At 50.1% G+C, this 26,205-nt stretch overlaps 4 protein-coding genes across 7 annotated transcripts in view; 2 read left to right on the plus strand and 2 right to left on the minus strand.

The window, feature by feature from the left end:
• Positions 1-3,440, plus strand: part of CFAP92 (cilia and flagella associated protein 92 (putative)) — an 83,072-nt gene extending 79,632 nt beyond the window's left edge. For 2 of the 3 annotated variants that reach the window (XM_050781607.1, XM_050781610.1), the window contains one exon: positions 3,196-3,440. In XM_050781607.1, coding sequence (XP_050637564.1) covers positions 3,196-3,369 — 174 coding nt within the window. In that variant the 3' untranslated portion in view covers positions 3,370-3,440. The remainder of the gene's footprint in view (positions 1-3,195) is intronic. The other variant, XM_050781604.1, reaches the window with a different exon arrangement.
• COPG1 (COPI coat complex subunit gamma 1) overlaps positions 1-26,205 on the minus strand; it is a 583,372-nt gene that overhangs the window by 378,176 nt on the left and 178,991 nt on the right. The gene's annotated exons all lie outside the window — the stretch shown is intronic.
• The window catches only part of RPN1 (ribophorin I), a 359,024-nt gene that overhangs the window by 69,386 nt on the left and 263,433 nt on the right, over positions 1-26,205 (plus strand). The window lies entirely within an intron of this gene.
• The window catches only part of ACAD9 (acyl-CoA dehydrogenase family member 9), a 31,550-nt gene continuing 5,778 nt past the window's right edge, over positions 434-26,205 (minus strand). For both annotated transcript variants that reach the window (XM_050781680.1, XM_050781681.1), the window contains 16 exons: positions 21,266-21,367; positions 18,909-19,015; positions 17,783-17,883; positions 16,200-16,278; positions 14,482-14,656; positions 12,869-12,942; positions 10,972-11,047; positions 9,447-9,517; positions 9,071-9,190; positions 7,329-7,457; positions 5,314-5,393; positions 4,489-4,615; positions 4,170-4,247; positions 3,436-3,564; positions 2,716-2,788; positions 434-1,044 (listed from right to left, as the gene is read on the minus strand). In XM_050781680.1, coding sequence (XP_050637637.1) covers positions 944-1,044; positions 2,716-2,788; positions 3,436-3,564; positions 4,170-4,247; positions 4,489-4,615; positions 5,314-5,393; positions 7,329-7,457; positions 9,071-9,190; positions 9,447-9,517; positions 10,972-11,047; positions 12,869-12,942; positions 14,482-14,656; positions 16,200-16,278; positions 17,783-17,883; positions 18,909-19,015; positions 21,266-21,367 — 1,622 coding nt within the window. In that variant the 3' untranslated portion in view covers positions 434-943. The remainder of the gene's footprint in view (positions 1,045-2,715; positions 2,789-3,435; positions 3,565-4,169; positions 4,248-4,488; positions 4,616-5,313; positions 5,394-7,328; positions 7,458-9,070; positions 9,191-9,446; positions 9,518-10,971; positions 11,048-12,868; positions 12,943-14,481; positions 14,657-16,199; positions 16,279-17,782; positions 17,884-18,908; positions 19,016-21,265; positions 21,368-26,205) is intronic.

Here is a 26,205-nt window from a genome sequence, read left to right on the forward strand (position 1 = left end):
TTAGAGCTCCAGACCACCCAAGGACCATACCAAAGCTTAAAGTCCACCACAGTGAGCATGCTGGGACCCAGTGTATCTTGCAAGCGCCAGTAAAAGGGAGGCTGGAGAAATGCAAAGACCTGCTGGGACAGCCTGGAGATACCATTCATCCTCTCCTCAAGAGTAGGGGCCAGTTTTGTAAAGAAATTAAAGTCCCTAGGTGCGTATCTCAGCTGAGGCAGCCTCCCTATCTCCTGAGGAGGATAAAAACTAAGGGCTCATAACTCCAAGGCATTGTGGACTGCACTGTGTCTGCTCCTTAGCGTTCTGGGCCCTCCTTGCAGAGTGAGGACAAAGGGGACCCGAGGCCATCAACAAAGGGTGGTTCTCAGGGTCCTGCTGTCACCCATTAAATGCTGGTTCTGAGGAACAGTGTGACAAGTACAGCAAAGGCTAAGAGTGCACAGATTGTGACATTTTATATTCTTCTTTAAATGGTTCCTGGTACATGTTTTAAGTGCCTCTGCTTCTAGTTTAAATGAATGACCCAGACACAGCTTTCAAGCTGTTTCTTAGAGAATGTGTGGTTGAGCAGAAATGGCTATCCACACCTGACACAGGTCCCCACCCACCTCACGCCCTGGAGGCAGCAGCTCAAGCCCCAGTTTCCACTATGGTGTCTCCTCAATGACCAGAATACCCGCCAGTTCCAGAGGTCGGCAATTCCATTCTCTCTCTCCGGCTCAGTTCAGAAGCTGTGATGGTCCTGTTAGAGAGCACTCCTGCAGGTCGAAACCTGGAATAGGCTCTCCCAGGCCAGGAGACAACCCTTCAGGTGCAGACAGGGAACAAATGGCTCAACCCGTGATAATGCCAAGTTGTAACACCTGAAAAAAGAGTGACAGTCATCCAGCAACGGGCCATGGGTGGGGGTGGGCAGCAGCAGGGGACACTCTCCCCTGCCTCAGCATGTCCTGTCCAGAGGGTGGGCACAGATATAGGCTCGCTTCTCAAGGATCTGCTGGGACACTTTCTTAATCTGCTCATCTAGGTTTTCTGGAGCATCTGGGAAGGAAAAGGAAAGATGGTGGGTGATACTTCTGCATTGTGATAAGACAAACATGGCTGAAGTGGGGGCATTTTTCCACAAAGTCAGCCCACCCACCATGAAGCAGCCCTAAGGGTGACCCCCTCCTCCAAACCCCCAGCAAGTGATTCAGGGCTGTAGGGAGAGAAGGGCACAGCTTCATTCTCAGTTACAAAGGACTCATCCTGCTCATTTCTAAGCCCCAGATCTCGTGGGGTGGAGCTGGCACTTGCTCCATAAACAGCCCATCTGTGATTCCAGCCCACTGGAGGAGAAACCATTTCAGCATCCTCCACAGCACATAACCTGTCAGCACTCGGGGGGGGGGGGGCGGTCTGGGCTACCCCCAGGGCTAGGACCTGCAAAAAATCATATGCCACTCTCGGCGAGTGCCACAGTGCTGGCACCTACCCCCGTCACTTGGCAACAGGACTGGGCTCTGCAGGGACACTGATCCAGAGCCTCAGGCCAACAGGACTGTGAGGGTCAGAGGTAGACTGAGCTGGGCATTCCCAGATGTGGTCAAGTGGCTATAGAAGAGGAAGAGCACTGCAGACAGACCAGGGAGCACGAGCAAAGCCCTCTGTTCTCTAGGCCAAGGCCTGAGACCTCTGCAGGGCACTGCAAGGTCATTTTGGATGGGTCGCAGTGGGTAAAGGGGCAGGTAAAATGCTGTATCCAGAATCAGGTACAACCTGGCGCTCCTCCCTTCATAAGCCTTCCCCAGACAGCTTCGAGAATACAGCCAGGGCCAGGCACAGTGGCTCACGCCTGTAATCCCAGCACTTTGGGAAGCCAAGTAGGCGGATCACCTGAGGTTAGGAGTTGGAGACCAGCCTGGCCAACATGGTGAAACCCTGCTTCTACTGAAAATACAAATATTAGCTGGGCATGGTGGTGCATGCCTGTAATCCCAACTACTCAGGAGGCTGAGGCACAAGAATTGCTTGAACCCAGGAGGTGGAGGTTGCAGTGAGCCAAGATCGTGCCACTGCATTCCAGCCTGGGTGACAAAGTGAGACTATGTCTCCAAAAAAAAAAAAAAAGAATACAGCCAGGCATGCTGGGCAGATGCCAGGGGTCCTGCACAAAGGGCTCTGCACTTGCTCAATCTAAAATTGCCTTGGCAGGCAGGGCGCGGTGGCTCATGCCTGTAATCCCAGCATTTTGGGAGGCTGAGGCAGGCAGATCATCTGAGGTCAGGAGTTCGAGACCAGTCTGGCTAACATGTTGAAACTCTGTTTCTACTAAAAATACAAAAAATTAGCTGGGCGTGGTGGTGTGCACCTGTAATCCCAGCTACTTGGGAGGCTGGGGCAGAAGAATCGCTTGAACTGAGGAGGTGGAGTTTGCAGGGAGCCGAGATTGCACCATTACACTCCAGCTTGGGCAACAAGAGCGAAACTCCATCTCAAAATAAATAAATATAAATAAATACAACTACCTTCGTGAATGGGGCAGGTTTGCACCTACAGTGCCTGGCGGGCACTGCTGCAGCTAAGCCCAGGCCTACCCGGGCCCTCACTCAAGGCAAAGGTCTGTGAGTAGCCAGCAGGCTCTGGGAGCTTGACAGGGTCCAGAAACAGCTCACCCTCAATAGGGGCCTAGAAGTGGGCCCTTCCTTCCCTCCCCCAAGACATGCCACTCACACTTGTCCAGCTGAGAGAGGCTCAAGAGATTCTGGAAGTAAGCTTCCACGCAGAAGGTGTTGGCCAAGAGAACCTGCCAGAACCAAGGACAGAAAAGATATGCCCAAATTCCTGGAATCTGACCTCTGAGCTTCAAAAACCCAGCCTATCAGCCAAACTGGGTAGCATGGCAGGGGTGAAAAGGCCTGGCTCAGGAGTCACCCCGTCTCAGGTTCTAATTCCAGCCCCGACCCAACAGCCTTTCCCCAACAGCAAGTGACTTAATATCTCTGAGCCTGTTTCCTCTGAGAGGCAGATGTCACAATCCTGGTATCTGCAGGCACTCTGGGAAGTGCAGGCAGAGATCCTGGTACACAGTGGGTCCTCAGACACTGCACCGCCTCCCCCCAGCAGAGTGGGCAATGTGCAGGGTCTGCCCCTCACTGGGGGTCAGGGCACTGGGATCGGGAACCCCTGTCACTCACCCGCCTCTTCTCTCAGGCAGGAAGAAGAAAAGGAACGGCCCCATCTCCTGAACAGCACAGACCCTCCCACAGCCACCGCATGGTGAACTTGCACAGCCTCCCCCACAGCCTCTCCCTGCAGGACCTGTGGATACCCCCTCAACTGGCCCAGCCCTCCCCCACACCCGCCCACACCCTCCTCAACAATTAACTTCATTAAAGTGCAGCAGGACAGATGCCAGCAGCCAGGCCCTGTGTGAGGCTAGGCTGGACTCACCTCATGGTCGTGGTTGCGTAGCCCGATGCGGATGGAGCGGCTGGCCCGCGACAGCACAGCCGTCATGCCATAGAGGTTGATGAGGATGTTGGCCACCCGCTTCAGCACCAGCTGCTCCTCCATGATTGTCTGGGATCACAGAGGCTCTGAGTGGGGACTCACTACCTAGACCAGTCCCCCACACGGTCCCTCCCTGGGCTGCATCTCTGCCTGTCTTAGTTTCCTGTGTTCCTTGAGAAAGTGGAGCCAATAAAGCCTTTCCCTTCAGGTCATGGGAGAACGGCTCCCAGCCACCTTCTGTTTTCCCTTCTCTTTGATCTCTAGATTCAGGGAGGAGGTTAAGGCAAGACCTGGTCCCAGAAACTTGGCTGAGACCAGAAGCCAGTGCTTACTGTGCTACTGTCACCTTCAGCAGCAAGGGCCCCACCAATCAGGTCCCTAGATTCAGGCCCCAGGTGGGGCCGCCCTCCCGATTCTAGGGAGCCTCTCTACCTGAAAGGTGCACAGAAAAACACTGCAGAAAACTCACCCAGCAAGGGTGCCCCTCCAAGTAGCTAAGTGGGCCCCAGGACAGGCTGACAAAGTCAGCCTGACCTCACCACCCCATCCCTCCAGGGCGATCAAGATTTCTGTTCTAGGCCTGGTCCCAAAGGATGCTTGACAAAAAGTAGTCTCATGAATGCTGGCCAAATTGGGGGACCGGTTGCGACCCAGGCCTGGGAGGGCCTGGTTACCTTGCCAAAGCGGAGCAGCAGTGTCTCCACGGTCTGGCCGAAGTAGTAGGTGTTCTCCTCAAACTTGTTGGCACTGTCCTATTAACCAAGACAGGAGTCAGTTCAGCACCTCATCCCTACAGTGCCCTGTCCTGTCCCACAGTCCGGGTACCAGGCAAAGATGCCCCATCTGAGGGAGGCAATCCAGGGTGTCATGGACTAGCTGGTGTTCCCCAGCCTCCCCTGGAGGAGCCCAGACCCCCCACAGTGAGATCTTTTCTGCCATGAGATCTGGCAGAAGGGCACTGAAGTAGGGGGTATGCCTGTTAGGCCCACTTACCGCAAGACTGGGGTGCACAACTCCATGGTTGCCTGTCAGTCCCAGGTCCACAGTTCGGCCCAGGGAGTCCCGAAGCTTCCGGCCAATGGTCTCCATGACTGTGGTCACTTTGGCCTGTTTAAACTCACTGCAGAAAGTCCATGGTCCTGTGACTGGAGGCCTCACTGCTGGCTCTCACTGTCCAGCAACACGGCCCACTTGGCACCCAGAAGCTCCGTGCCCCTCCCTGGCCTGGATATGCCGGGCCTCTGGCTATAGGCTGAACCCCTCAACCAAACCACCTGCCGGAGAGCACCCAGTCGCCTCAAGGGAGCCACACATGTAAGGGGTGGAGTCACAGCCAGCTTCCCAGCAGCTGTCTCCTGTGAAGGAGACAAAATGCTACCAGCAACCTGTACTTAGTCTCCAGCAGTGATTTGGGATTGCTGTGCCCCTAGGATGGGGGTGGAGGGGGGCAGGAGGGGAAGAAGGGCAGAGAAGAAAAACACTGGTCTTATGTTGGCTGTGAGGCCTGGCACCTTTAAGGGGACACCTGTCATTCTTCAGATTCTGAAAAACCAGCTGCCTCCAGTGTGAGGGACCAGAGCGGGGATACAGTGTTCACATTGGAGCTGTAGGGTAGTGTGGCCATAAGGGCAGGGCAGCGAGGGCTTCCCTGGGCAATAAGCCCCCAAATACCACAGGGGAAGGTCCCCTCCACAAGGCTGCGCCACACCCCCATGCCCCCACTCGAGGTCAAGGCAGCTCTTTCCTCCCACTGCCCTGGACTGGCCCCTGCTGGGCAGGTATAGGCTCTGAGAAGCACACAGTGACAATGGTACTTACCGGATCCTGGCAGTCAGGATGCGGCCAGCATGCTGCAGACCCGTCAGGGCGATGTACATCCGGAGAATCTCATTGGTTCCCTGTGGCCAGTAGTGTAGAGGTCAAAGGCTGCCCCCCAGCCAGGCAGCCATGGTAGTGCCATATGTGCTGGGTAGGCCCAGCCACTGCCTGCTTGCCCATGCCACAGAAGCCACTGCTCCTGAAGTAGCTGGGAACAGGGCTCTGACCAGGGCTCAGAGAGTACACAGGGATGAGGAGGAGGTGACCAGATGGCCATGGGCTCCCGCTGGGACCCTCTACTGCTCGGTGACCAGCTTCACGTGTCAAGCCTTTCTCCAAGTCTCCAGGTCCTCTTTAAAATGGAAACCAACTTTCCCTGGGTGGTAAGGGGTGCTGATGCCTGGGGCTCAGCCAGTGCCGGACAGACATTGCTGGCTCCAGGTGGAGGCCAGATTCCTAACAGAAGCCACAAATTGCTGAGTGGCAGCTAGAAGCTCCTCAGTGCCAGGTGTCAACACCCAGAGGGCCACATGCTCCCCACTCCCCCAACCCATGATTCTGATCAGTGAGAGGCCGGTGGGCTTCTGCCCACTCTGCACAATGGAGATGTGCGTCAGGTGCAGGGGCCTGACCCAGGCTACACAGCCAGCACCAGGGACTGAGGACTGTCCTCTGCAGCCAGGCAGAAAACACAGACAGCAGGACTCCCTACAGGAAAAGAGGGGACTGCAGAGGCCTCCTGGCAGAACCACCCAGCTCCGAGCAGGCTCCAGACAGGAGGTACCACCCCACATTGAGAGCCCTGTGTTCTTCCAAGGCCTCGAGGGCTTCCTGAACCCTGCTGACCACCCCAGTCCTGGAGAACTCCAGCCCTCCCGGGCTGAGGGAAGGGCATTTGGAGAAGGCCCTTTGCAAGGCTGAGACCACTCCAGTGCCCTCAGGCTGGCCCCTGCCCCATATGTCCACTACAACAGTGGAGATGGCTGGAACCCAATGGACAGGCCGGGAACAAAAGCAGCCAAGGAGGCTTCCCACTGGACAGGACGGCCCAGGAGACAAGACTACACTCCCGGAGGCTGATGATGTCCCCTCATTACCAGACCTGCTGCTCAGGCCCAAACCCTCTCCCTGTCTCAGGCTGCCTCCTGTACACCCATGCCCACCATCACATCCCACCCATCCTGCTATGCTCTCTTAGGTCTAGCCTCTCCCTCCCAGCAGGAGAGCCCCTGGCCTCTGGCCTCATCCCTGTAACTCACTCTCCACATGAGCCCCATCCATATGTCCGGCACTTGCTGAGCCCCTGGGGGAATTTCCCACAATACAGATACAACCAAATAATGCCCTGCTTACAGATGTTTTATGGCTTCCAAATTCCTCTGCTGTCAGTCAAGGTCCTCCACACTCTGGCTACTTTTTTAGCCTTCCCGTGTACCTTCTTCAACACCCCCAAACCCACTACCTGCCCCAGCCCACCTGGCAGGACTGACTGCTGCTCCCAGAAAGCCCTTCACTCTCTCTTCATTCACCTTGATGATCAGTCCCATCTGGGCCTGGCATGCTCTATTACCCTGCCCTCAGGGACAAACTGCCCTCTCCCCGGCCCTGGTCAAAGCCCTTTTTTTTCTGCCCCTAAGGGCATGCTTCACAAAACTCTGGCTGCCTCTGGAGGACGCCCGCTCCCTGCCTCTTTGTGTACTTGCACTCTGTCATTCCCCTTGGTCGGCCCTGCTACACAATCAGAACACAGCACCCAAAAACATCTCTGTGGCCCCAATTCCCTCCCCTGCCACCAGGCACATGCTAACTGAACTGACTCCTCAGGCTTGTGACTTCATGGAGGGCAGCAATCAGGAACGAGACGTGCCAGGGCTAGGAGAGCCCTTGAGAGCCATTGAGAGCATAAGACCCAGCCCTGGGCCGCGGGGGCCTCTGTGAGGCCCTGAGCAGCATCTTCAGGACCAGGCAGGGTCCTGGGGGTGGAGTACAGCTTAGCTGGTGGCAGGGCCACTCACCTCAAAGATGAGGAGGATGCGGGTGTCACGCAGTATGCGCTCGTACGGATAGTCCTTCGTGTAGCCCAAGCCCCCGAGGATCTGCAGCGCCTCACTCACACACTGCCAGGCAGCTTCGGAGCTGAACACCTGTGGGGTGTCACACCGAATCCTTTCCAAAAGGAAGACCTACGCTGCAGGGAGCTGGGTGGCTGGGGAGCCATGGGAGGCACCAGGGTTTGGGGAGGAGATCGGCCAGGGAGGGACTTGAGGGGTGATGTGGACAAGTCCTTTGCCTTCCTTGACCACACTGGCCAGCTTGTGTTCCCCACCCCACCGTGACCTTCTGTACCTCTGGGCCCACCTTCATCCTATCTGCACCTGGCTTAGCTCCTGTTCCTTTAAAACCCACCTAAGATCTCCCCCTCCCGAGAAAACCTGACCTGTTCCTGCCCAGTCCCAGCGGCCGTGACTTCTTTCTGTCTGTGCACACTATAAGTGCCTTGGGGGCAGACAAACTGCCATATTTAGCCCTAGGTTTAGTATCTGGAAGAAGTTGGCTACAGCAAACTAACGTCTGTGGTCACTGCTCAAGGGTGACAAGAAAACGAGATGATAAAACACATGCAAATGCACCCAGTACACAGCCTGCACCTAGAAAAGACTCAAACACGGCCCAAGATGCCCAACCTTTTATTATTATTATTATTATTTTTTATTTTTTCAGGGACCTTGCCACTTCAGGATCCCAACCTTTTAGGTAGACTTTCCTGCCCACACCAGGACGTTTGCTTCTGTAAGCTGCCATACCTCTCACCATTTCTCTCAAGAGCTCAATTCCAGAGATCAGCTTAAAAACAATTGTTGGGGGAACAAAGTAGGGTCCCCCAAAGGGTGGCCATCTTTTTTATTACAGCTAAAAAATGACACCCTCTACCCTGAACAAAACAAAAGCAAACTCTATTATCTACTTCAACCAAGTAAGATGCTCTTCCCACCTCAGCCTCTCAGGTAGTTGGGACTACAGGCATGTGCCACCATGCCAGCTAATTTTTGTATTTTTTGTAGAGATGGGGTTTCACCATGTTGCCCAGACTCATATACTTTTTCTTTTTTTTTTTTTTGAGATGGAGTTTTGCTCTTGTTGCCCAGGCTAGTGTGCAATGGCACAATCTTGGCAACCTCCACCACCCTCCCTGGGTTCAAGTGATTCTCCTGCCTCAGCCTCCCAAGTAGCTGGGGTTACAGGTGCCTGCCACCACGCCTGGCTAATTTTTTGTGTTTTTAGTAGAGATGGGGCTTTACCATGTTGGCCAGGCTGGTCTCGAACTCCAGACCTCAGGTGATCCACCCACCTTGGCCTCCCAAAGTGCTGGGATTACAGACGTGAGCCACCACGTCCTGCCATATGCTTAGTTTTTAAGACAAAGTTTTGATACCAGAAAGTAGGAAGGCCATAAACTAAGGAAAAAAGAAGTCTTTCTCAAGCAAGCCAGCTGCAATGTTATTACTCTAAAAGGATGTTATCATAACGGTCTCCTTCTGCTATAAACTGCTGATCCACTGGCTCACCGGACACTTCCCCACTGCTGCTCCCCACTGCTTGCCTATCCCTGGAGTGCTACACAGGGCAAGTGTATCGCAAATACTGGATCAATGACAGGAGGAAGATGACAGGCAACAGCATGGGCTTGAAAGGTCATAGTGAGGGAGCTTTCCCAAGCCTCCCTCCAGCACCAGCTCTCTGGCTATGCCGGGGTTACCTTCACCATGGCCGCCTCGATGGAGCAGTCGGGAAAGCCCGGTTGGTCTAGCATCCCTGCTGTGAGGTAGGTCATACTCTCCATGACGTAAGCCTTCTGAGCCATCAGTGCAAATTTCTCCTAGAGTGTTCAGAAAAAAACACGAGAAGCAATTTGCATGTGCTGAGAGCCAAATCTGTGAAACAGGACAGAAGGTAATTAAGTCAGAAGCCTCAATGCCCAAGAGAAGCTAGCCCAGTGACCAGTGTTAAATAAAGCCTTAACTAGTCTTCTTCCCAAATCACCACAGAAGAGTCACCAGTACAGAGACATCAAAAGAACACACCATTCACGTCACACAGTGAAATGCACAAATACAGTACTCAACCGTCGGTACCTGAATCAATCCAAATTCACTGAGCCTCTTGTTAAACTGTTTCCTTGTGCAGGCGTACTCAGCAGTCATTTCTGAGGAAGAGCAGAGTTATTAGAAAGAACTGGAACATTTCTGTTGTTCAAACATGATTTCCTATGGCCATCATCCTTATCCTTCCCACAGGCGGGCACTGTGAGAAGCATGTCTGCTGAGATCAAATACCCCAAAAGCTAGCACCCCCACTTGCCAGCACCCGTGGGTCAGAGGAGAACCGCCCCTCCTCATGGCACCCACACACAGAGTTTGGCATCAGATACAGGCTTGAATCCTGGCCATGGTTCTTACAGCCTGTGCCTTGGGCCAAGTGTGACACCTCCCTGAATACCATCCCACACCTCAGAGTCACTGTGAAGATGCAATCAGGTGGAAGGTGGAGGGCGCCTTGCACAGAGCCAGGCACAGAGGCCCCAGACAGAGGTGGTCCAGGCTCACACCCAGCGCAGTGTTCCTAACCAAAGCAGGTGGGGCCGCCTGGCTTGAATATTTGAGCTGGGGCTTCCAGGCGTGTGGTTGTGACAAAGTGCTGAGCTCTAAGGGCCCATGAGTGACATGGCGCCTCCCCCAGGCAGAAGCACTCCCACCCCGCCCATAGCCATGTTCTCCACAGGCTCTCCCAGGTGTGGTACACTCAGCAGGTGAAGAGGGCCGAGTCCCACTGAGAGCCCAGGCAAAGGAGCTCCCCGGAGGCCTTGTGCCTGAGTGAGAAGAGCCCTGAGCCTGGAGCCTGACAGCTTTCGTTCTGGGTCCAGGAGCATGGCCCGCAACAAATCACTTGCCCTCTCTTGAGTCTCTGTCTTCTCATCTCTAAAATGGAGGGAAGCCAAAACAGGCCCAGAGCCTGGCATCAAAGAGGAGCTTCATAAAGCACTTAGGGGTGTGCTGCCCCGGGTACCCCCATTTCCCCACAGATGCTTCCACCACAACCAGAATGGTTACAGGGCTGTTCTAAGTTCACTGGCAAGGGAAAATGGAGGTTTGGGGTATCCTAACAGAAGAGAACAAAAGAAAGATCCAGGGGCCCAGGCACCTGGGTTCCAAACCCGACTCTACTCCCTACCCACCGTGCAGTCACCCAGAAGACACAGACCTTGGGAACCAGAGGCCGTGTATCCTGGAAGCCTGGCTCTTGGTGTGTGCTCACCAAGTAGCTCTGCTCCTACTGGTCGGTGGCAACCTCTCACCCCAGACAGAAAGCCTGTTCCCCAATCCCCACCCCTACCCCAGAGAGAAAGCCTGTCCCCACATCGGCATCACCCATGTGGAGATGAAACAGAGGAATGTGGACGACGACAAACCTCAGGGGCAGGCTGAGGAGACCCTCTGGTCTCCACAAAAGCCTAGGGACCGAGCTTGGGCTGGACCCTCAGTCTAGGTGGCCTAGTTCAGCACCGGCCTGGAATGGGCCAGGGGAATGGCAGAGCCTCCAGGGCTGAAGCTGGGGAAGCGGGGGGTGGGGCACAATGGGCCTTGTCCCTAACTTACCTACCAATCAATCTCTTGAGCATCCCAGCCACGGCGCTGCCCATGCTGAACCGGCCGCTGTTGAGGATGTTCATGGCCACCTGCAGGGAGAACAGGGAGAGCCCAGGGGCCCTGAAGGAGGCAGCAGGAGGAGGCCACAACCTGACCAGGCCGGGCAGATCAGCTTGCCTTCCCTCAAGCTGGGAAAAAGCACTGTCCTAATGCCTCAGAACAAGGTGATTCAGTCACTGTTACAGCTCTACCAACGTCCCCGCACACAAGACCACTGAACATTATTCCAAAGGAACATGCCAGAGCTGGGCATGGGGGCTCCCACCTGTAGTACCAGCATTTTGGGAGGCCAAGACAAGAGGATCGCTTGAGCCTAGGAGTTCAAGACCAACTTGGGCCAAACAGAAATTCTACTTTTAGATATAAATTAAAATAACTGAAAAAGTATTTCCACATAAAAACTTGACATGATCACGCCTGTAATCCCAGCACTTTGGGAGGCCGAGGCGGGCGGATCACGAGGTCAGGAGATCGAGACCATCCTGGCTAACACGGTGAAACCCCGTCTCTACTAAAAATGCAAAAAATTAGCCGGGCGAGGCGGCGGGCGCCTGTAGTCCCAGCTACTCGGGAGGCTGAGGCAGGAGAATGGCGTGAACCCAGGAGGCGGAGCTTGCAGTGAGCCGAGATCGCGCCATTGCACTCCAGCCTGGGCGACTAAGTGAGACTCTGTCTCAAAAAAAAAAAAAAAAAAAAAAAAAAACTTGACATGAATGTTCATAAGTAGCATTACTGATAGCAGCCAAAGTGGTAACAACCCCAATGTCCATCAGCTGATGAATGGATGAACAAAATGTGCTATCTCCACTCAAGAGAACAGAATTCAGCTATAAAAGGAATGAATTACTCATTCATGCTATGAGAGAGATGAACCTTGAAAACATCATGCTATGTGAGAGAAGCCTGTCACCAAACCGGATCTTGCATATGACTGCTTTTTTTTTTTTTTTTTTTGAGACGGAGTCTCACGCTCTTGCCCAGGCTGGAGTGCAGTGGCGCGATCTCGGCTCACTGCAAGCTCCGCCTCCCGGGTTCCCGCCATTCTCCTGCCTCAGCCTCCTGAGTAGCTGGGACTACAGGCGCCCGCCACCGCGCCCGGCTAATTTTTTGTATTTTTAGTAGAGACGGGGTTTCACTATGGTCTCGATCTCCTGACCTTGTGATCCGCCCGCCTCGGCCTCCCAAAGTGCTGGGATTACAGGCTTGAGCCACCGCGCCCGGCCTTCATATGACTGCTTTTCTATGAAATGTTCCGAAGAGGCAAATCCATAGGGACGTAAAGTAAAAGAGTAGCAGCCAAGGATTGGGTAAGGGTCATACTGGATGGTACAACATTTCTTTTTGGGGTGAGGAAATGTTCTGGAATTAGACACAGGAGATATTTGAACAACATAGTGAATATACTAAAAACCACTGAAATGATACGTTTTAAAATGGTGAGTCCTTTGTTGTATGAATCATCTCTTAATAAAAATAGTAAGTCTTAGTCCAAAAAGAAAAGAGTAGGGCAGGGATGCAGACCACGGTTGTGGGACACAGAGCTTGAGATCCACCAGAACCCACAGGTTGCTTTCTCACACCCACTGCAGAAGGGAATCCTAGGCTTCGCTCGAGGCGAATAAGGCCTCAGACATGAAGGAAGATTCCCAATCCTTACCATACACTTCTTCTAGGAGCCAGCCAATTTTCCAGTCTCAATTTGGCCAATTTCCCAACAGATAACCATGCAAAGTCACCTGCCATGCACAGGCTACTCTGCTACGAGCAGGGACAGGGCAAAAGCTGGGGGCCGACAAGCTGCACTCATGACACTACCTGGTACTCACAAGGGGCTGTGGCTGGCAACTCACCTTAAACCCACCTCCGACCTCTCCTAGGATGTTTTCCACAGGTACCTTGGTGTTTTCAAAATGGACTTCACAAGCTGAAACACATGAAATTTAAGATCTCATCTGATAATGCAAACCACTCTGCATTTGACCTGCAAGCAGGCAATTCATCCATCCGTCCGTCCGTCCATCCGTCCGTCCATCCATCCATCCATCCGTCCGTCCGTCCATCCATCCATCCATCCATCCATCCATCCATCCATCCATCCATCCATCCATCCAATGTTTGGTAGGACAGTATAGAAAGACAAAGTTCCTATCTTTGTGCAGCTCATACTTTGATTAGGGAGACAAAAGCTATAAACAAAACAATGTAACATTGTGATCAGTGCTATGGATGAAATAAATAGGTCATCACGATAAAGAGAAATGGAGGTTGGCAAGGGGGTGGATAATAATATTTTTATTAAGGGCTATGTCAGACTTTTCTAAGGTGACATTTAGCAGAAGTTTAAGAATGAAAACAGTCAGGGATATAAAGAGCCAGAACAAGCAAAGTGAGGAAGAGAACAGCATTTCCTAAAGCCTTAGGGTAGACTGGGACCACTGGTCTCAATTCTTAACTCTAACACAATCACACCCCTGCAATCTAACGGTAGCACTCTCCCACTGTAAGGAGGGATGGACCTCCCTCCCTTTCCCTGCCTGCTAGGGCCATGTGACTTCCTGTGGCCACTAGAATGAGGCCAACATGAACAGAGGACTTAAATGTGCTTTCAGGGTCGGGTATGGTGGCTCATGTCTATAATCCCAGCATTTTGGGAGGCAGAGGCAGGAAGATCATTTGAACCCAGGAGTTCGAGACCAGCCTGGACAACACAGCAAGACCTCATCTCTATTTAAAAAAAAAAAAAAAAAGGGGCCAGGTACAGTAACTCACATCTGTAATCCTAGCACTTTAGGAGACTGAGGCAGGTAGATTGCCTGAGCTCAGGAGTTCAAGACAAGTCTGGGCAACATGGTGAAACCCCATCTCTACAAAAAATACAAAAATTAGCCGGGTGTGGTGGTGCACGCCTGTAGTCCCAATTACTTGGGAGGCTGAGGCAGGAGAATAACTCGACCCCAGGAGGCAGAGGTTGCAGTGAGCTGAGATGACAGCACTGCATTCCAGTCTGGGTGACAGAGAGAGACAATGTCTCCCACGACAAAAAAAGTGCTTATATGGCTTGGCTTGGCCCCTTAGGTGCTTATGATCTGCTCTAAGAACAAGCCCCCAGATGGACCTGAACCCAACCCACATCCTGAAGCAGGCTGCCAGGCACTGCAGACTGAGACAACTAAAGGCTGAGGACTGTAAGCTGAGCTCTAAGGTGGTAAGGTGGTCTGTCCGTTAGGGCAGCTACAGCAGGGGATGACCAGCAGGTCTTCAAGTGAGCAGCACTCAAGTGAGCAGCACTCAGCTGTGGGTACAAAGACAAAGCCCATGTGGCATTCTTAGTTTGATCTTTTTAAAATGCTTAACAAAAACTGAAAGTATTTAAATCTCATTTTATCTTGCTATTTGGACACAGTCAAGGGCCAGTCTCCCCCTTACACACATACACACACACACGCACACACGAGCTACTTACTGTTGGAGCCCCGAATGCCTAATTTATCTTCAGGTTTCCCATTAGTGACTCCACCAAAGTCTCTTTCTACTATGAATGCTGTGATTTTGTCTTTCACTGATCCATCAGAATCAACTACCTCAGTCTTTGCAAACACAGTAAAAATATTGGCCAGTCCTCCATTGGTAATCCAGACCTGAGGACAGAAAGAAGGACTTTGGAGAAAACCAAACCCCTATGTGACCCATCTCAGCTCTGTCTTTGTCGATCAGTCAGACCTCAGGCCAGACATGCAGGGTCCTTGGCTCTGCAGAAGCCAAACAAGCATGAGTGAACACAGGACAGGGCTCAGCCCAGTTTGCCCACACCAAGGATTTTCCCAAGGGACATGGATGGCCAGGGTGGAGGTGGAGGGGGGAAAGAACATCCAAAGTTGTCAAACAGCTCAGGTTCCACCGCCAGACAACTGCATTTCTTCAAGAAAGAAAGGGTTTAATCATTTCTTAAGGTATACATATATCAAAACATCATGTTGCACATCTAAATACACACAACATTTATTTGTTAATTCTAAAAAGAAATGAAAAAAGAGAAGGCAGGAGGGTGGTGAGGAGGAGGAAAGGAAACAAAGGGAGTTAGAGGCAGAAACAGACTCCTTAACAAACCGCAACAGATGGGATCATGTGGATCTTAATTCAAGCACATAGTTAAACCAAAAAAAGGTATGAGGCAATCAGGGATATTTGAATGCTGATAGATGTAAGAAATTATCAGCTGGGCACAGTCACTCATGCCTGTAATCCCAGCACTTTGGGAGGTCGAGGTGGGCAGATAGCTGGAGCCCCAGAGTTTGAGACCAACCTGGGCAACATGGTGAAAATCCATCTCTACCAAAAAAAATACAAAAAAAATTAGCTGCATGCCTGTACTCCCAGCTGCTTGGGAGGCTGAGGTAGGAGAATCACCTTAGCCCAGGAAGTTGAGGCTGCAGTAAGCCAAGATTGTGCCACTGCACTCCAGCCTGGGTGACAGAGCAGGACCCCATCTCAAAAGAAAAGAGAAATTATCAATTTTTAAAATGTGATAAGGATATTACAGCTTTGTTTTTATTTAAAAAAACAAACAAAACTCCTGTCATTTAGAGAGGCATGCTGTGATTGTTACCATGCGATCTGGAGGTAGCAATGCTGCTGGAAGAGGCACAGTGGCCATGAGCAGGTGACGGCCGGAATTGGGGCCAGCCAGGCACACAGAACATGTCTGAAATTTTGTGTAACAAAAAATTTAAAGATTTTTCGGGTTTACAGGCCGGGCACGGTGGCTCATGCCTGTAAACCCAGCACTTTGGGAGGCCGAGGTGGGCGGATCACTTGAAGTCAGGAGTTCAAGACCTGCCTGGACAACATGGTGAAACTCCATCTCTACTAAAAATACAAAAATTAGCCAAGAATGGGTAAGCCCAGCTACCAAGGAGGCTGAGGCAGGAGAATCACTTGAACCTGGGAGGCAGAGATTTCAGTGAGCTGAGATCACACCACTGCACTCCAGCCTAGGTGACAGAGACTCCGTCTCAAATTTAAAAAACCAAAAAAAATCAAAAACAAACACATAAAAGCAGCTCAAGAAGGCAGTCAGTGCTACAGCAGCAGGTACAATCCCTGGTGTGTGGAGAGTGCTCACTCAGTGGCAGTGAAGGTCGTGACTGAGATCCTGACGTGGCCATGGGGAAGGAGCCCTACCTTGGAGCCATTGAGGATGTAGTGCTTCTTGTCTTCACTTAGCGTGGCTCTGCTCTGGACTGAGGCTGCATCGCTCCCACTGCAGATGCAGAAAGATGTGGTCAAGGGAGAATACTGGGAATATGAATGCTTTTGAGAGCCTGAAAATGGAGGTTCTAGTACTTTTAAGAGGTCAGCGAACTTTTAAAATGAAGGGTCAGATAACATATTCAGCTTTACAAGCTACAGGATGTCTGTCTCACCTCCTCAACTCTGCTGCTATTAATAGAACATGAGGCCGGGCATGGTGGTTCACGCCTGTAATCCCAGCACTTTGGGAGGCTGAAGCAGGTGGTGCACGAAGTCAAGAGATTGAGACCATCCTGGCCAACATGGTAAAACCCCATCTCAACTAAAAATACGAAAATTAGCTGGGTGTGGTGGTGCATGCCTGTAGTCCCAGCTACTCAGGAGGCTGAGGCAGGAGAATCGCTTGAAGCCAGGAGGCGGAGGCTGCAGTAAGCCGAGATCATATCACTGCACTCCAGCCTGGCAACAGAGCGAGACTACATCTCAAAAAAAAAAAAAAAAAAAAAAAAACATGAACACAGCTGAAGACAATTTATAAAACAATGGGCATGTTCCAATAAAACTGGGCTGGGCATGGCGGTTCATGCCTGTAATCCCAGCACTTTGGGAGGCTTAGGTGGGTAGATCACTTGAAGTCAGGAGTTCGAGGCCAACCTGGCCAACATGGTGAAACCTCATCTCTACTAAAAATACAAAAATTAGCTGGGCATGGTGGCACATGCCTGTAATCCCAGCTACTCGGGAGGCTGAGGGAAGAGAATCACTTGAAGGCGGAGGTTGCAGTGAGATGAGATCGTGCCACCGCACTCCAGCCTGGGTGACACAGCAAGACCCTGTCTCAAAAACAAACAAACAAATAAAACTTATTTATAAAAAACAGGCAGGAGGCTGGATTTAGCCGACCTTTGCTTCAATACATCACGTAAAAAAGCGGCAGTGAAAACAACTTGGGCTTAGGTTTAAACATGGAAATGGGTGCTTGCAATGGGCTCATCTGAGGTCCTGTGAGGATGAGTTGTGGGCACTCCAGGAAGGATGTTTGTTCCCAGGTTCCCACGCACAGTGAAGCAGGATGGAGGATGGTCCAGGTGATGGACTTATCATTGGAGACCCGAGTCCTGCTGCAGCCCTGCTCCATCCAGCAGATCACACAGCCTCAATGAACCTCAGCTCCTAATGTGTAAGCAGGAACAGTACCACCCACGCTACATATTCTGAAAGGTGCTTTGAAGCCTGAACGTTATTACTGTATTGTACGTCAAGGTGTGTTATAAACCACAAAAATTTATTTAGTAAGTGCTGTCAAGCATGGTATCTCACTTGCAAGTCTCACTGGGACAGAGAAATAAGGTCAAGGTAAGAGGAATGGCAAGAACCGTTGCTGAGTTGATTCTCTGCAAGATTTTGGAAAGAAGGAAAAGTCAGCTACTCAACAAAACCAACACCCCCTTGCCCCAGTGAGTCTTGGGCAATGTCACAGCTGCTGAGGGATAACATTTTGTGCAGGGACAGACCTGGCTGGCTCCGTGAGGCAGAAGGCTGCAATGTGCTCCCCGGACGCCAGTTTAGGCAAGTATTTGGCCTTCTGCTCCTCAGTGCCGGCCAAGATGATCCCCTAAACAGAACAGACACAGACTAATGTCAGCTGTGGGGAGAAAGGAGAGCATGAGGTGTGTTTGTGAAACATTTCCTTTCTGAGGCAAATATTTACTTCAGGCAAGAGAAGACAGCAAAAACTCAGAGCAAGCGGCCACAGGCAGAGCCCAGGGAGCCAGGCTGCTGAGGAGACTGTCAGGGGCCCATGTGCCAGTGCCGTGAGCCTCGGAGACCCACAGTGCTTTGCAGTCTGTGTCCAAAACTTTCATATCAGTTCCTTCATTTCCCAGACTGGTGGTCTTGGGCAAAGGATATCCCTTTCCAAAGAAACCCTCCTCCATCTTATCATCCACAAACTGGGCCACTCCCACCCACTGGCAGGGTGGTCTGGATGATGAAATGTGAAGACACAGGAGCACTGGAACCAAGCCTATCTTAAAGAAGGTGCTCAATGTCAGGGCTGTCCCACCTGCTGCCCTCCCAGTGCCACATAGACAGGCCCCCTCTTCATCAAACATCTGCATGAATGCATGTGCTCTCTGGGGTGGGGGAGCCAAGCATGGTGTGCATTCAGCTCTCTTTGATGTCAACATTAAGCAGAAATAATCTGAGTAATGAGATTGCCAGTAAGGGCAGTTAGCCCTGGGCCTGCCCTAAGGTGCTCAAGACCAGTGGGGGGAAGGCGGCTTGCATAAAGAGTGGGGGCACGCTTAGGCTGAGGGACGAGGGCTCAGGAGGGGAGACCACTTCCAGCCCAAGGCGAAGACAGCAGCACCCCACCTGGGCCTTGAAGGGTGGATCAAAGGCAATGGGGACAGGAGGCAGATTCAAAAGGAAGGGACATGCAACCCAAGGGCCACTACGCATGTGGGCAGTGTGTGGGGACTGAGCACCACGAGGTGTGGCCAGAGTGAGGGAACTGAAGGGCAGGACTGCACGTCAGATATCAGGCCCAATTCAGAGGGAGCAAGCCTCTGGCCTCTATGCCACCATGTGACTCCAGAAGACCTACAGAGAGCACCACAGAATCCCTAAACACCTGACCTTGAGGCCGATAGCCTGGTGCGCTGCCAGGGTCACAGTAATAGACCCATCCATGCTGATGATCTCCCCTAGTCGTGAGTACATGGTGTTGGAGAGGCCCAGGCCACCTAGGAGACATGGACCAGCGTCAATCACAGCCCAGCCCCAGATTCCTCCCATTAAGCCTTCATTGTTTTTTTTTTTTTTTTCTTCTGATTATAAAGTAATGCCAGATCACCATTTTTTTAAAAAAAAATCACAATACAGGCCGGGCATGGTGGTTCACACCTGTAATCTCAGTACTTTGGGAGGCTGAGGTGGGCAGATCACCTGAGGTCAAGAGTTTGAGACCAGCCTGGCCAACATGGAGAAACCCCGTCTCTACTAAAAATATAAAAATTAGCTGAGTGTGGTGGCGCGTGCCTGTGGTCCCAGCTACTCGGGAGGCTGAGGCATGAGAATCACTTGAAGTTGGGAGGCAGAGGTTGCAGTGAGCCAAGATCACACCACTGCACTCTAGCCTGGGCAACAGAGACTCCGTCTCAAAAAAAAAAAAAATCACAATACAGAAAGGTACAAAGTAAACAAAAATCGAGGGCTGGGCACACTGGCTCATGCCTATAATCCCAGCACTTTGGGAGGCTGAGGTGGGAGAATTGCTTGGCTCCAAGAATTCAAAACTAGCCTGGGCAATATAGCAGGACCCCAACTCAACAAAATTAAAAAAAGTCCCAGCTACTTGGGAGGCTTAGGTGGGAGGACTGTTTGAGCCCGAGGAGTTCAAGGCTACAGTGAGCTATGATCGTGCCACTGCACTACAGCCTGGATGACACAGTGAGACCCTGTCTCAAAAGACAAAAAAGAAAAAAAATGCGGCCGGGCACGGTGGCTCAGCCTGTAATCCCAGCACTTTGGGAGGCCGAGACGGGCGGATCACGAGGTCAGGAGATCGAGACCAGCCTGGCTAACATGGTGAAACCCCGTCTCTACTAAAATTACAAAAAACTAGCCGGGCGAGGTGGCGGGCGCCTGTAGTCCCAGCTATTTGGGAGGCTGAGGCAGGAGAATGGCGTAAACCTGGGAGGCAGAGCTTGTAGTGAGCTGAGATCCGGCCACTGCACTCCAGCCTGGGTGACAGAGCGAGACTGTGTCTCAAAAAAAAAAAAAAAGAAAAAAAATGCTCACAATCGTGTGCCTCAGAAAGTGCATTTCTGTGTATATCCTTCTATCCACACTTTTCCTAGGCATACAAGCATATGTAGATACATACTTTAAATATGAAGATATCTACACACACATCAAATCAATTAACACATAGCGAGGATCTTCCATCACAGCTGTAGGTCTTTATAAATGCAACAACTATAGTGTGTCCCACTGCCCAGTATCCAGAGGACTCCAGGACAAGGCTTCTCCACTGTGGCACTGTAACATTTTGGAATGGATTGTTTTCTGTTGTGGGGGTCTGTCCTGCGGATTGTCAGATGCTTAGCAGCATCCTTGGCCTTTATAACTTTATATCCAAAAGGCCTGAGGGTAAACACAAATGGCACATGTGTGTGGTCTATCCCTTTGAACCATTTTCTTTTTTTTTTTTTTTTTTTTTTTTTTTTTTTGAGACGGAGTCTCGCTCTGTCGCCCAGGCTGGAGTGCAGTGGCCGGATCTCAGCTCACTGCAAGCTCTGCCTCCCGGGTTTACGCCATTCTCCTGCCTCAGCCTCCTGAGTAGCTGGGACTACAGGCGCCCGCCACCTCGCCCGGCTAGTTTTTTGTATTTTTAGTAGAGACGGGGTTTCACCATGTTAGCCAGGATGGTCTCGATCTCCTGACCTTGTGATCCGCCCGTCTCGGCCTCCCAAAGTGCTGGGATTACAGGCTTGAGCCACCGCGCCCGGCCCTTTGAACCATTTTCTACCTCGCCTTCCACACACTGCTTGCCTGTCCCTTTAACCTCTGCAGAATTCAGGTGACCAACTCGAGAAAAAGCATAAGGGAGGCAAGTTGTAGTGAATGGCTAACTCTAATAAGGTAGAACCGTCACTTGGGAGCTAAAAACATCACTAGGATGCTCAAAGAATTACAGGGACAGTCCATAGCACAAAGGACGCTGCTCAAAGGTTCCCACTGGTCCAATCTCCCACCTTGATGTGCTTTGCACTCTACAGCCAGCCAGACCACATGCCTCATTCCTCTGTGCTAGGATGAAAAGCACAGGACCCGAGAGCACTCCCCCCCTACAGGTCCTTCAGTCAGTCCACCCCTACTATGTAGCCCATGACAGAAGGTGTCATCTATTCCAGCAACTAGACCTTTTATGGACAAATTCAGAGTGCTTTCTTAAGAGCTAAACTGGTTGGGTGCTTGTTTGCTTGACTTACCATATTCTTCGGGGACTTGCAGCCCAAAAAGGCCCAGGCTCTTCAATTTCTCCAAAGTTTCATCTGGGATTTTCCCTTCCTGGTCAATTTTTCGGGAGTCCACTGCCAAGAGGAAAATCTTGATTAAACAAATATAAGCTATGTTTCTACAAATATAAGTAAACAGGACAGTGGTTTATATATTGATAATATATAATCCCAGAATAAAAATTTTTTCAAAACTAGAAATTCTGTAGTCATGGTCATTTGGCCTGTGTTCAATTTTATGTAATTAGCCCAGGAAAAATTTTATTTTTATATATTTATTTAGAAACAGGGTCTCACTCTGATACCCAGGCTGAAGTGCTGTGGCACAATCATAGCTTATATAACCTCAATCTCCCAGGCTCAAGTGAGCCTCCTGCCTCAGCCTCATAAGAAGCTGGGACTACAGGTACATACCACCACACCCAGCTAATTATTTTTTTTTTTTAGTAGAAACAAGGTCTTGCTATGTTACCCAGGCTCGTCTTGAACTCCTGAACTCAAGCAATCTTCCTACCACAGCTTCACAAAGTGCTGGGATCATAGGTGTGAGCCACCACGCCTGGCCAGAATTAAACTGTTAAAAGCTGTCAGAGGCCGGGCGCGGTGGCTCAAGCCTGTAATCCCAGCACTTTGGGAGGCCGAGACGGGCGGATCACGAGGTCAGGAGATCGAGACCATCCTGGCTAACACAATGAAACCCCGTCTCCACTAAAAAAATACAAAAAAATTAGCCGGGCGTGGTGGCGGCGCCTGTAGTCCCAGCTACTCGGGAGGCTGAGGCAGGAGAATGGCGGGAACCCGGGAGGCGGAGCTTGCAGTGAGCCGAGATCGCGCCACTGCACTGCAGCCTGGGCAACAGAGCAAGACTCCGCCTCAAAAAAAAAAAAAAAAAAAAAAAAAAAAAAAAAAAAGCTGTCAGAGCTAGGTGGTGTTCTATTTGTTGATCTGGGTGCTAGTCACAGGAGTGCTTTTGCTGTGTAAAACAGCAGCAAATTATACATTCATGGCATGTAAATTTTTCTATAGGCATGTTAAACTTCATTTTTTCCCTCCTCCTTCTAGACCTCATACTTTTTTTGGCTAGTATATTCTAGGAAATGAGAGAATAAATATGCAACTCTCAGAATTATACTAAAATGTTCAGCTAGATAGCCACCTCATGGCAGTATCTGGGCCAAGATTTACCTCACTGTCAGAGGCCATACTGCTTTCAGCACAATCCACCAGTTCTGAGACAGTTTAGCCTGTTTAACACCAATTCATTTATTCATTCAACATTCACATTCAGCCTGCACTCTCAGCTACTTGGGAGGCTCAGGTGGAAGGATCACTCGACCTGGGAGGTTGAGTAAGCTATGATGGCACCACTGCACTCCAGCCTGAGCGACAGAGTGAGATCTCATCTCTAAAATAAAAATTCACATTCACTGCAGCAAAACTGAACAATCAATAGCATTAGGCCTATAATTGCACACTTTTGTATGCATCAAGCCAATTAAAGTGTACTTCTGAATTGCTAATTAAACTTCATCAGTATTATAAATTGTGAAAAACACCATAACCTACACTTAAGAATTTTTGCATACATGGGTCACTAAGACAACTACAGATTCCCAAAAGTGCAGGCCAAACCCTTCATTTTTTTATCCTTTAACAACTTTATTGACATATATAATTGGCGAAGAATAACCTGCACATATTTACAATATATAATTTGTTGAGTTCTGGCATATTTGTCAGTGAAAACATCACAATTGAGAAGAAAACATTTCCTTTTCCACCAAAAGTCTCTATGCCCCTTTGAGAACGATCCATCTGTCCACCATCCCCAGGCAACCACAAATCTTTTGTCTATAGATCAGCTTGCATCTTCAAGTTTTATATAAATGAATCCATATGGTACCTATCTGTTTACCCTGGCTTCTTTAACTCAGGTCATGATTTAGAGATTCATCCATGTTTTTTCATGTATAAATACTTCATTACTTTTTGTTGCTCAGTATTCACTGTATGGGTGTACAACTGTTTATCTAAATTCAGTAAGCAGTATAAACACACAGAGCCAGAAGTTCAAAGAACTCCAAGCAAAATAAGTGTGCAAAAAACTACATAAATAAATGTGATAATCAATTTTCCTAAAACCACTGAAAAGCAGCCAGAGATGAAAGAAACACTATGTACAAAGGAACAAAGATAAGAATGGAAGCAGACATCTCTTCTGAAGCAATATGAAGTCAGGAAGAAAGCAGAGCAACACCATTAATTGCCTGAAAGGTAAATCCTGTCAACACAGAAACCTGTTCTGATGAAACAGACTTTCATTTTACTTTTTCTTTCCTTTTTTTTTTTTTTTTGAGATGGAGTCTCGCTCTGTCACTCAGGCTGGAGTACAGTGGTGCGATCTCAGCTCACTGCAACCTCTGCCCGCCAGGTTCAAGTGATTCTCCTGCCTCAGCCTCCAGAGTAGCTGGGATTACAGGTGCATGCCACCACATCTGGCTAATTTTTGTATTTTTGGTAGAGACGGGATTTTCCCTGTTGGCCAGACTGGTCTCAAACTCCTGACCTCAGGCGATCCGCCCACCTCGGCTTCCCTAAGTGCTGGCATTACGGGCATGAGCCACTATGCCCAGCTGAAACAGACTTTTCTAGACATACAAAAGGTGAGAATATGCATCCCCTGCAGAGCTACACATCACGAAAAGTGAAAGGAAGTCTTTCCCACAGAAGAGCAACGGTAGCAAAAGTTCAAAGAACTCCAAGCAAAATAAATGTGCAAAAAACTACATAAATAAATGTGATAGGCCGGGCGCGGTGGCTCAAGCCTGTAATCCCAGCACTTTGGGAGGCCGAGACGGGCGGATCACGAGGTCAGGAGATCGAGACCATCCTGGGTAACACAGTGAAACCCCGTCTCTACTAAAAATACAAAAACTTAGCCGGGCGAGGTGGCAGGCGCCTGTAGTCCCAGCTACTCGGGAGGCTGAGGCAGGAAAATGGCGTGAACCCGGGAGGCGGAGCTTGCAGTGAGCTGAGATCCGGCCACTGCACTCCAGCCTGGGTGACAGAGCGAGACTCCGTCTCAAAAAAAAAAAAAAAAAAAAAAAAAAATGTGATAATGTTTTCCTAACACCACTGAAAAGCAGCCAGAGATGAAAGAAACACCACGTACAAAGGAACGAAGATAAGAATGGAAGCAGACATCTCTTCTGAAGCAATATGAAGCCAGGAAGAGACTCCACAAGAGACATGAAGAGCCCTGGAATCAGCAACTACATGGGTAACAAGATCCTTTTTTCCTAGTTTTAAAAATTGCTGGCTGGGCACAGTGGCTCAAGTCTATAATCCCAGCACTTTAGGAGGCCGAGGCAGGTGGATCACTAGATCAGGAGTTCAAGACCAGCCTGGCCAATATAGTGAAATCCTGTCTCTACTAAAAAAATATAAAAATTAGCCGGGCATGGTGGTGCGCACCTATAGTCCCAGCTACTCGGGAGGCTGAGGCAGGAGAATCACTTGAACCCAGGAGGCAAGGGTTGTGGTGAGCCAAGATCACGCCACTGCACTCCAGCCTGGGTGACAGAGTGAGACTTCGTCTCAAAAAAAAAAAAAATTGCTCTAAAAGATAAACCAACCATTTAAAAACTTATAGGCCTTTTTGTAGACTTGAAAAGCTGATTATTAAATTGATGCAAAAGAAATGCAAAGGACCTCCAAGAGTCAAACCAACTTTAGACAAGAATAAAGTTGGAGAACTAACATTACTTGGTTCCAAGCCTTAACAGAAAGCTCAGTAAACAATACAATGTAATACCTGAATAAAGATGGACAAATAGATCAGTGGAAGAGAACAGAAAATTCAGAGATAAACTCATACATAAATGGTCAACTGATTTTTGATAAAGGTGCCAAGTAGATCCAATAGGGAAAAGATAATCTTTCCAACAAATGTTGATGGAACTGGATAGCCATAAGCAAAACAATCCTCCTCAAACTTCACCTCACAACAAACCCCAAATTAACTTTGAATGAATCATAGTTCTAAACCTGAATTAAAACTATAAACTTTTTTTTTTTTGAGATGGAGTCTTACTCTGTCGCCCAGGCTGGAATGCAGTAGTGTGATCTCAGCTCACTGCAAGCTCCACCTCCCGGGTTCACACCATTCTCCTACCTCAGCCTCCAGAGTAGCTGGGACTACAGGTGCCCGCCACCACGCCTGGCTAATTTTTTGTATTTTCAGTAGAGACAGGGTTTCATCATGTTAGCCAGGATGGTCTCGATCTCCTGACCTCATGATCCGCTCGCCTTGGCCTCCCAACGAGCTGGGATTACAGGCGTAAGCCACCATGTCCAGTCATAGTTTAGAAACTATGAAGTTTCTAAAAGAAAATACAGGCCAGGCTGGGCGAGGTGGCTCTCACCTGTAATCCAAGCACTTTGGGAGGCCGAGGCAGGCAGATCACCCGAGGTCAGGAGTTTGAGATCAGTCTGGCCAACATGGTGAAGCCCCTTCTTTACTTAAAAATACCAAAAATTAGCCAGGCGTGGTGGCACACACCTGTAATCCCAGCTACTCGGGAGCCTGAGGCAGAAGAATTGCTTGAAGCTGGGAGGTGGCGGTTGCAGTGATTCGAGATGGCGTCTCAAAAAAAAAGAAAATACAGGCCAGGCATGGTGGTTCATACCTGTAATCCTAACACTTTAAGAGGCTGAGGTAGGAAGATCACCTGAGCCCAGGAGTCTGAGACCAGCCTGAATAACATAGTGAGACCCCATCTCTACAAAAAACTTTAAGAATTATTAGCTGGGCATGGTAGTGTGTACCTGTAGTCTCAGCTATGCGGGAGGCTGAGGCAGAGGATGGCTTTGAGCCCAGAAGTTGGAGGGTTGCAGTGAGCTATGATCACACT

Source organism: Macaca thibetana, chromosome 2 (genome assembly GCF_024542745.1).
Source record: "Macaca thibetana thibetana isolate TM-01 chromosome 2, ASM2454274v1, whole genome shotgun sequence".
Classification (NCBI taxonomy): domain Eukaryota; kingdom Metazoa; phylum Chordata; class Mammalia; order Primates; family Cercopithecidae; genus Macaca; species Macaca thibetana.